The sequence below is a fragment of the Mytilus trossulus genome, chromosome 6 (genome assembly GCF_036588685.1).
Source record: "Mytilus trossulus isolate FHL-02 chromosome 6, PNRI_Mtr1.1.1.hap1, whole genome shotgun sequence".
NCBI lineage: Eukaryota > Metazoa > Mollusca > Bivalvia > Mytilida > Mytilidae > Mytilus > Mytilus trossulus.
The window spans coordinates 27333965-27345770 of NC_086378.1; the positions used below are offsets into that span (position 1 = coordinate 27333965).

General features: G+C 31.9%; 1 protein-coding gene across 1 annotated transcript; it reads right to left on the reverse strand.

The window, feature by feature from the left end:
- Window positions 1–4056: 4056 nt before the first annotated feature.
- LOC134721021 (tetraspanin-9-like) lies at window positions 4057–9139 on the reverse strand. Its single transcript, XM_063583675.1, has 7 exons — window positions 8964–9139; window positions 8228–8458; window positions 7770–7844; window positions 7270–7371; window positions 6633–6827; window positions 5977–6060; window positions 4057–4874 (listed from the first exon to the last, which is right to left on the reverse strand). The coding sequence occupies exons 1-7, from the start codon at window positions 9021–9023 to the stop codon at window positions 4797–4799; spliced, it is 825 nt and encodes a 274-aa protein (XP_063439745.1). The 5' UTR covers window positions 9024–9139; the 3' UTR covers window positions 4057–4796.
- Window positions 9140–11806: the final 2667 nt, after the last annotated feature.

The window sequence follows — 11806 nt, forward strand, 5'->3', positions numbered from 1 at the left end:
TTTGTTCTGAAATACATTTTGATTACCTTCAACAGGCTAGTGTCAATATGGTCGAAACAGAGAAACATGGGAAATGGAAGCAAACAAACATTTATCACTATATACATGACTCGTATTTGTCGATGAAACCCGGATTCGTTTCATTTAACTGATTCCTACTGTGCACACTCCTTTATTTATCAGTTTGTATTTATATATATATATCAATCATGTCAATATAATCATCTAACTGTACATGTCTTTGAAATAAGGGGTGATCCAGAGATCCGACATCATTATTGTTCCGACGTCCCATTAGTCAGACATCCTAAAATCCAAAATAAGAAAATAATATTTTTCAAAGAATCGGGTGTTAATATGGTAGCAAATATTGAACTAATAATCATTTCATCCGCGTCAGACAGTGAAACCTTTGCCGAAATGCAACAAGTTTTGTTTATTTTTAAATGTAGTAATTTGCAGCCACGGTTAGTCTGTACATGTGACTGACGTCAAATCCAACGCCTCGTGTAACGGGTGAATGTCACGCTCTTTGTACGTCAAAGAACCCTTTCAACAACTCTGGTGGATGCTTTAATATGTATGTCTGACCTGCTGCAAGACGAAATGTTTAAATATCTATATCTAGCTTGCCCTGATTTTTCTAGTTGCTGTTCAAATTTTACACCTCTTATCCAGGTTGAACTCCTTAATTGATTTAATAATGTATGAATCGTATTAACATTTGTTCTTATCCTAATAGTGCTTGAAATATTTGCCACTGAACACACAGCAAAACATTTCAGTATATTTAAACAATGAATTATACCACATATACACTGCCTACCTGTTAATTAAGAGAGTCATAATCCCAACTGTTTCCATAAGGGAATTGAGAACCTATTTATATTATTGTTTACTATCAATACAAAACAAGTACGTTCGCTGGGTTTCATGTCTATATTAAAAAAGAATTCGACAAAACTTTATCAGTTGCAGGCACTCGTCGATTAGCACTAGACCCAAGCTGGCAGCCACTTCAAGCAGTCACTTTTTTCAAGCAGCCAATTTTGATGATATTTATAAAAACCAAAAACCTCTATAAAACTCAAACGTTCCAAAAATCTCTAGCATAAATTCTGATATTCTGAAGTCAAGGTTTCGCATACATTGTGAATTCGAGTTCTTTTAAAAAATGGTTACCTCGTCAAAAAACAAAAACAAAATAAATGACAGGTGTTCTGTTCTTTCTGGTTTTCAAAAACACTGTATAGTCTTAATAAATTAAAAAGCGGAGACAAACACATCGCTGGAAATCCCACTGTAATAACCTATACTACTAGTATATAATTAGTTATCAAATGTACCAGGATTATAATTTAGTACGCCAGACGCGCGTTTCGTCTACATAAACTCATCAGTGACGCTCAAATCGAAATCTGATAAAGCTAAATATGTACAAAGTTGAAGAGCATCGAGGATCCAAAATTCCAAAAAGTTGTGCCAAAATACGGCTAAGGTAATCGTACACTACAATGTATGACATTGTCATCAAAGAAAATTAAATGATTGGAAACAGGCAAATCTTTTAAACAGTACAATAACCAAAAAAATCTTAATATATTTAAAAAAAAAATGTCCATTCATGAAAGTTATGGAACATAAACTCTTGACAACCGACGAGGGATTACTATGTACGTGACATGTCTGTATCTTATTACAGTGGCTCACACACTCCGATCAATTATAATGGTAATTTCAAATAATTTTATGACGTAACTCGCCTTTCTGTCGGACACAACTGTGTCCCTTGGCCCATTTCTAAATAAGAAATGATTTAAAAGAAAGATTCAGATATATCTAAAATATACTCATCAAGGATACCAGGACTGAAATTTTGTATTTAAGCCAGACGCACGTTTCGTCTATTCAAAAGACCTATCGGCACTGACGCTCGAATAAAAAAGTTTGAAAGGCAAAATTAAGCACGAAGCTGAAGAGCATAGGGGACCAATAATAATGTTTGCCAAATACAGCTTAGGTAATCTATATTCCTGAGGTAGAGAAGCCTGATTTTTTTCAAATATTCAAAGTTTTGTTACCAGTTAGTTTATAATTATGACAATATCAATGATAATTCATATCAACACAGAAGTGCTGAATACTGGGCTGGTGATACCCTCGGGGAATAAAAACTAAACCAGCAGTGGGATGGACACAGTGGTTGTAAATAAACTCATCATAGATACCATAGGTAAGTCATGTGACATTTCAGTATACTTACGATAAATCTTAGTTGTAAGGTTTTTTTTGTGAAACCGACTCCTGAACTGGATTGAAATTTTGTATTTGTATGAATTATTATTCGGAATTGTTTCATTTACGTATTTTAAACTTTCCTGTTTTTATTGATTTGTGTTCCCTTCCGCTGCGTCATTACAATCTCTAGGACCAGTTATTATACGTATGTTCGTTCAGCTGATATGATAAGTGTTTTCCTGTTTTTGCAAGTGGCTTTGAACTTCCGTATACAGAAATTAACCTTAAGAGTTTATTCTTGGTTTCTGTTTCCTTCCAATTTTTTCTTCTGAAAATAACACACGGTCTTTGTAAAGGTCAATAACAGTCAACTCCCTTTGCATGTAATATAAATATAAGCACGAAACCAAATAGATCCATCAAACCAAAATGGCCACCTTTTTTCTATCTTCATAACAAAAAACATTTAAATGCTCACCAAACGAATTCGGGAACCGAGCCGACCATGCGAGGGCTCACCCGCCAGTCAAGGTCGTTAAACACCACTACCTAGTTAGTGATTACCAATGAGAACTCTCTATCAGAGACCATATGACATATACATCAATAACTATAGGTTGTCGTACGGCCTTCAACAATGAGCAAATTCAATACCGCATAATCAGCTATAAAAGGCCCCGAAATCACAAATGTAAATTAATTCAAACGAGAAAACTTACAGCCTGCTTTATATACAAAATAATGAAGGAATATCAAACTTATCATACTTCACGTTAAAATGCAATGTTTGATTGGCTAAGACGAGGGTGTTAATTCACTCTATCACATGGCTGAGCGGGTGACATTTTTTTTAAATGTTACCCTCTCGTCCAGACCAATCAAAAAACAATATTTCAAAGGACAATGAATTGAATTTACATCAATTTATTTAAGACATTGATTAAACGTTTTACGTTTTGGCTAAGATTCTATTATTTGACTGTCAAAATAAAAAAATAAAACATCTTGCTTCACTTCTGTTAATTTTTCTAGTATGTGACGTTATAGAAAATACTTTTAAATAAAATTCATCAGTAAAAGACAATAATGATAGACCATTCAGTATAATAAATTGAATAACACATAGCTGAGAGGGTGATAGACCAGACTGGTACCCCTAGAAAAAGCATTGTCAACTTTGGTTTCGCCGCGATTGACAATGTTTTCACGGGTACCAATCTGCTCTATCACCCTCACAGCTATGTGTTATTTATATAATGTCACACAGCAACACTTTAAAATACAACCATTGAATTACAGGCTCCGGTTTATGTTACAACGAAGATTTGTCGTTTTTATGTTACAATTACATCTTCTGTGCATTATCTTATTTATTAAAATAAATATAATACTGCTTGATATCAAGTCAATATCTTTATAGCATTTTTGCAGTAGATCAGCTTGATAACCCAGTTAGAAATTTTAATTCATATTTCAGAACTTATTTTTTAATTGATATGGCTATACATAGGATGGATTCGGAAGTAAGCTGTACAAAGTTTATACATTCATTCGTTCATCTTTGGCATTTTACTCTTTCCTGAACCCATTATTGAAAATGATTGGTTAGTTAAAAGATTTGCCAGACCTCCGGGTTCAAACGAAGAAGTGTTGAGAAAAAAAAGACATCTTCTAAATTTAAATATTGGTAGTTCCAGCTTCAAAGTTGGACACAAAGTGATATCGCAACAACTAAAATTGGCGTGTGGGCCTTGATAGTTAAAAGGGTTTTCTAGATGTATACAGTCTATTTTCAATGAACAGAGATAAAAATCAGACTAGAAAAAAATGATTTATTTCAATGCATGGGACTATGAACTACTTGCAACAGAATCTTTGTTAATGCAATCTCTGTTAATGACAAATGTACACAATGATATTATGGCGTATTCACGAACAAAGGGCAAATTTTGTAAAATTATATATGTATATATACATGAAAACAAACAATTACAACATTTAACACAATAAACAATTATCACACATATTGTAAAAAGCTCAAGCTACTTGACAGAAATTGCACAGCTTAAGTTTCGTTAGTGTATACAATTGGATTTTGGTTGTTGTACGTATAAAAATGTATAAGTTGGAGCTAAATTAGGCAATGCTTTATAAGCCTTTTACAATACAGGACTGTCAGTATATAGAAATGCAATTATTTTTATCTCTCAAAATGTGTATTATATATTACTGAAATGATACGAAAGTTACAAATATACTAAGCTTGAAAGTAAAAAAAAATGTATGCTATGATTTCAAAATAATATCTACAAGTTCCTGTTCTGTTCTTGACCCTCATACTTCATAAAGTGAGCATCTCAACCAATCATAATCCTAACAGCTTTGACGCAGTGTACAATACATCTATTATTTGGCATGAAACAAGTCTATTTTTTTTCACCAATGACCACTCATATTTATAAAAACACATAAGACAAACACAATCACATTGTCTGTGGAATTCCATCCAAATGTCTTGTGTTAAGACCGGGGTTTACGATAAATATGAATTCGCTGTTTCAATTCTTATCAGACATCTCCTTGTCTTCTTTACGAATCTGCGAAACCAGAATAAACGATGTTGCAGCAGCGATAATCTGAAATATTACAAAAAATAAATAAGTTAAAATAATCATAGTCCATTATAAAGGTAACTTTGAATCTTATACAGAATAACATATTGCAAGACCCCATTTTCCCATACTGGTATCACCTAAGTTGAACAAAGGTGTACAGAAAAACATATCAATTAACATTACATTGCATTAATAAAGCCCCGACATGACAAATGTGAAATAATTCAAACGAGAAAATTAACGGCCTGATTTATAATAAAAAAAAATATAACGAATGTGGTGGGTGCCACTTATTTTGGATCTGGTGCAGTAATGTAACAGCTCTACTAAAGAGATCACTTTAAAACTAGTTTTATAACTAACACAAAAGCAATAGACAAAAAGCATTGAAATAAGAGTACCCGCAGTAACTAAAAGCTAATCAAAAGCCAATTACAAATTATAAATAAAGCATGTACTCAGTCTAAATTATTTCAACGAGTTAAATATGACATTGATATTCAATGACCATAAATATGTGTGCAATCCGAATAATCATGATGCAGTAGTAATGTATTGGAATGAAGATGTTATATGACATGATCCATTCGTCACTGTCATAATTTTATAAAATCATCATTAATCCATATTTGTTTTCGTAGTACAAATCCGTCAATTTTAATGCAGTCAGTTTTAACATGTAAACATGTAAACATGAAATTATGCAATGTTATGCAGTATTTTTACAACAAGAATTGTATCTGTGAACTTTGTGTTTGTTTTCAAAAGCTCACTGTGGCTTTGAGAAGCAGAACACTATCAAAACCGTTAGCGTTTTCCTTCAGGTTTAGTTGGCTTTATGTAGGGTATAGTCTTTAAGTCTTTGATGAAGAGCTTTATAGACTTCGAGATGGGGAACTCAAGTCATAGCCTAGGTGCTGTCGACCGTTTGTAGGTTTTTGATCTTTTGGTCTCATGAATAACACCCCATAATCGCTTTTGATGTGCTTAGATACAGGAAGATGTGGTTTGCGTGCAAATGAGACAACTCTCCATCCAAGTCACAATTTGTAAAAGTGAACCATTACAGGTCAAAGTATAAATCAAACTCGAAAAAGAGAAAATTAGTAAACTCAGTACTTACCTGTACAATAACAATTAATATGCAGATGGCGATAAAGGCACTTGTGTATTGGTCCAACAACTGATTCAAGATGTCATAACAACCCTAAAATAAAATAAAACACGTGGAATACTAGAGATTATTTTATGGGGAAAATAGGGGGGAATTAAACCAGTACAAGAAAATTGTGAATTGATATATAAACATTTAGAATTGTGATTGACTCTTCAATGTTTGTAAAAGGTTTTAATTTTTCAATTACATCTTGGTTCGTGAATCACTAAAGAGACAACAATTATCGAAATTCGTATCTAATTCAGTACAAATACCAGCGTTTAGTTAAGTTTTTACTTGGAAAATCAAAAAGAACAGGATTTTTTTTTACTTCTACTTATCCTAGAAATTTTAAATTGTAGATATCATAGTTATCAGAAGATATGGTATGAACGCCAAACATCATTTCATAAGAAAACAATAAATATATTTTATTTGAGTAGTTTTACCCTATCGACATAGCTCGTAGCAGGATTTACGGCCAATGTACAAGGTTGAACGAAAGCTTCTACTTATCCTAGAAATTTAAAATTGTAGATATCATAGTTATAAGAAGATATGGTATGAACGCCAGACATCATTTCGTAGAAAACAATATATATATTATATTTGAGTAGGTTTACCCTATCGACATAGCTCGTAGCAGGATTTACGGCCAATGTACAAGGTTGAACGAAAGCTGTGGTAGCGCTGTCTGGTGTGGCTCCTTTACAACAAAAAGTTGGTACTACCCGTGGACCTCTTGTTGGTGTTTGCCACCATAAAGTTGAGATAAAATCGTTGACTTGGATTTGCTGATTTACACCACAACATTGGAACTACAAAACAAATTTGTGTATATATTTGAATATATTACTGGCATCTGATTTTATTTCAAAACTTTGCAAGGTAGTACTATTGCATTTTTCATTTTTATGAAACATGAGTATTGAATGTATACAAAATCAAGAAAATGTTTCAGAAACCGTAATATTAATCAGGAAAAAATATAATTTACAAACGACTGGAGCAAGGGATCAATCGCATGTAATGACTTTCAATTTAAAAATAGATTTAAGACATACTAGTATCTTTCTATATTTCAGAAGCAATGTAAATGTGCTGGTTATATCTGTTACAAATTAAAATAGTGACGCTATTCTTAGCGATGGCTACCGCTCGATAGTCTATCATTGGTGTATTCAAATGGTGCGAAAACCAATAGAACATTTTCCAGCAAATAATTAACATAAGTGCAATGTATACCATACAACAACTTACTGTGAGAAAGAGGAAGTTCCAAGCTGTTGTGAGAATACTTCCAAAATCTCCTTCATAGTTTTGAATCAACTGTAACATCTTCTGTCTCAAGTTTCCTTGGAACTGTTGGTAGAAAGAATGACATTAGTTAAAACATAGAATACTCAGATTTCAGATGACAGTACTTGAACAAGACAAATTAAAAAATGGGTATAGAAATGAATTATACAAAATCTGAGCATTTAAACTAAAGATTGCAGTAATCAGTACGTGCATGTGTTAGTATGTGCTTCAATGCATTATTATCGTTATTTTACAAAACCTAGAAACATATCTAAACATTTGCAATACAGAAACTAACATCTGAACCGTTCGGTCTTTTTAAGTATCAGTAAATACACTCATCATATATACCAGGATTGAAATTGTGATATGCGCAAGAAGCGCGTTTCGTCTCCAAAAAGACTCATCAAAAATCATTGTTACGTTCGAAGAAAATAATATGTGTCTTGTATACTTACTTCTTGTTTTATTTGGAAAGAAACTCCCAGAACAGTAATTTCCAAAACTAATAGGACAATTATTATCACGCCATACTGAAAAGAAATATGTATATTTGATATCAAAACTATACACTATTAGAGGAAAACGCGTAACCACTTCAATTTTCATGTATTCATAGAATAATATCATTTCAGTCTTTAGTTAAAGTGTTGCATTCATTCTTTAGACTCATCTTATTAACATATAATTTGATATGCATGTTAAGGTTTTTCTTATCATTTCAATCTTTATGAGTTTAATTTGATTAATTGACTGAATTTCAGCTATAGACTATCTTTTATATAGTCGAGACGAATTATAATGTTGTATTCATCATTTCATTTAAATAGTGTATCCTCGTTTGGCATTTTTTCTATTATGGTAACACAATGACGACGAATTTGTACATTTACTAATAAGATTTGATAACACTTACAATGATGAGTAACACTACCAGTCTTTTACAAGCTCCAACTATACCCATCAGAGACACAACTATGGAAAAGATCCCCGTTGCTATGACCATTCCAGCTACTGCTCGAAGTAAGAATCCCATCCGGGTATTTCCTATTTCTATATTATCTAGCAAAGGGAGATAAGATTGTAGATATTCGCCTCCTTTCGCTTGGACTGCAATACCTGCCGCCATCAAAGCTATTCCAAAAATCTAAAAATGAAATTTTGAAATCTATAGTACAACCACTCTTCAAAGATTCCAGGCTTATCAATTGTACTCAAGACAATCTTTTCTTTTGCAAAAGACTCGTCCGTCACGACGCTCGAAAATAGAGAGATAAAGGGCCAACTAAAGAACGAAGTACTCAGAATTCATAATGTCGATAGATTTTGTCAAATGCCGAAAGCGTTATTTATTGTTTGTTTAAACAATTCTTAGTATTTCGAATAGTTCAACGTTTTGTTAATGTTTTATTTTTAATAACGTTTGAGTGAATTTGCAAAGGTAATGCAACAAGGTTGTCATATATCCTGTAATCTCTACACAAATTTGAAAATTTTTTTTTTGCTTATTTCCTTTAATCAGCATTACATATATTTTTTTAGATAGCAACTTTATTAATTTCTCAAATTTTGTAAATAAAATATATTTAAAAAAATTAATAATAATTAGCATATTCTATAATCTATAAATAAATCTATAAATAAAATCTTACCACAAATACTATATTAATAGTTATAAGAAACACCATTCCAAATTTCCCCAACAAATTCATCTTGATGATTGTAAGCTCCTTAACACTGTCGCAGAACTATATGTTTATTCCTCGAAAGTATAGCTACGAATGATCAAGTTGATATTGAATATCTTTATTAAAATATTAAGTATTTAAGAAATTAGTAAGGAATGTATAATTAGTCATGTAAGTGTAATATTTTGGGTGACTTCATTACAAGTAATCGATTCTACAGTAATGACAGGTGACAGCCAATTATTGATTGGGGGACAAATCATACTTTATAGAGAGGGAGAAAAAATAGGAGTGTGAGAATGTTATAATTTGAAACATTTTGGGTTTTATGAAACAATCGGATATTGAATATAGATATTGTATGCGTTTGTTTTTGTACAGGTAATAATAAAAGAAAATGCAATCACTGCTACTCGATGGTTTGAGCTCTGTTGGTATAGTAACAGAGAGATGTTTACCGCCGTTAACGGGCCATAAAGTTCTGTGATAATGAAAAAAAAGAGGTTTAAGTTTAATAGGAAAAACATATACATGTATGTACATTTTCTTTGAAATATTTTCTTTGACGTGGATAGTGTTTTTGTGTGAGCGGATGCGGATGGATTGAATAAATAAATCCGTTCGAATTTTATATCGATCAAAACAAAACTAACATGTATGCAGAGGGGTTATTTTGTATTTTTCAAAGCAATATCATGATAGTTCAGGCACTGTTACATCAAACATATTTTTTTAATAGCTTTCTATTATATTTAAGAAATTAGTGTAATGTACAATTACAAAATGTTATACCCGTAGGTGTTAAGTGATTTAAAAAATATGTTATGTACATGTCATTCATTTATCATTGCCCACTAGCGGTAGTTTATGAATGATATCAGCTGTTGTTGATGTTACAGTATGTATGATCTGCACTTTGACCTTAAATTGCTTTTGATTTTATGTAAAATGAATCAATAACAGAGTAAACAAAACAAAACAAGAAAATTTTATAAACATACAACAGTAACATACATGAATCTGATGTTCAGTGATTGTCGTTTGTTAATGTGGTTCATATTAGTGTTTCTTGTTTCTCGTTTTTTTTTTTTATATATATAGATTAGACCATTTGGTTTTCCTGTTTGAATGGTTTTACACTAGTAATTTTGGGCCCGTTTATAGCTTGCTGTACTGTGTGAACCTAGGCTCCATGTTGAAGATCATACCTTGACTTATAATGGTTTACTCTTATGGATTGCGACTTTTATGGAGAGTTGCCTCATTGGCACTCATACCACATCTTCCTATATCTATCATATTTATTCATTCGTGTGGGCCTCATTTCCACAATTGTAAAGGTTGTTTTAGAAAATTAATAAACACCCGGCAAAATATTTTCATACTGTTGGTAGGTAATCTTTATATAACTATATTATTAATTTTTTTTTCAGAAATAGCGATTTTGGGTGATTTTCAGGGAAACCAATGCCCAATAACTTATAAAGATAGATTGCATAGGTTGTTCTTGCAATTTGGTATGTTATATATCTTTTTGTTTGCATTTTTTTGCAAATTCGTTTGAACACACTTTTGAAAGTGAAATTCTCACAACTGACGATATAGTCACGTTCACTGCTACACTTGCACACTACAAAATATCCATTGACTGACAATATATTGTACAGATATTTAAAAACTTTTCTAGACTGTGACCTCGTGAACCGTTAATAACAAATAACGTCGAGGTAACTGTGCAGCATTAATAATGAGCAAAACCCATACCATACCTGGCTATAAAAGGCAGGACATAATATCTGAGAAATGCTGTCATTATTCGTCACAATTTAGACGAACATAAACGGTTATCACAAATTTATTAAGCCATGTAACTGCATAGGTATATAATAAAATGATTTGTCTCTGATAACTGTTGATAATCTACTATGCTCATGCTTGATAAATCTAGTATCAGTAAAATGAATGATCTTGTATGACTGCTATTAACTTGTAGAACTATATGTTATCTAAACATTTGTCCCTATTACACCGATACCATTCTTGTCGAAATCGTTTGAAAAAAATCAAAAACTACTTTTCAACAATAATTTTGTATTATATAACAAGATTTAGAATTCTAATGTATAGTTATTTTTCTATTGCCAAAGTCAATAAGGTCATTTTTGTCGTCAAAAGATAAATAGTTACATAAAGTAGATTAGTTTGGGTATTAAAACAAAATTTATCAACACTTTAGTTAATAATGTACTAAACAAATTTAAAGGAGATGAAAAAGAGGAACCCTTGCCAAGCCAACGTTTGGTGAAGTATTTGTAAAAAGTCTATGTATTTATCTTAATTGTAGCTCAATACGTGTCCCCTTCAAAGTCGCCTCTGCAAAGAATAGAGATCCCTCATGTAAGTTCCTTGATGTATGAAGTATAATGCATATTTAAAATAACAACACTCGGAAATTCATGAATTATTTTTGTTAAAAAAAACATGGTCTTGATTCGTAGATGTCTTTGTGTGTTCTTTTGTGTCGTTGTGTTGCTATCTCATTTACATCTTCGTCATACATCATTTTATTCACATACGTACGTTCATTGTACACATTTAAGACAAAGTAAATAAATATAAGAAATTGGTCGAAAAACTATATAACTGTCATGTACGAAATATGAATATAGCAGAGACCTCTGGTTGAAATTATTGAAATGGTAGATGGAGTCCCTGTATACCAAAACATAGTAGATAACAACTAACGTGAAGATATGTTCTTGTCCGGAGTAAAGAAGTAGGATGAAGACGTCACCAATTGAACGTGG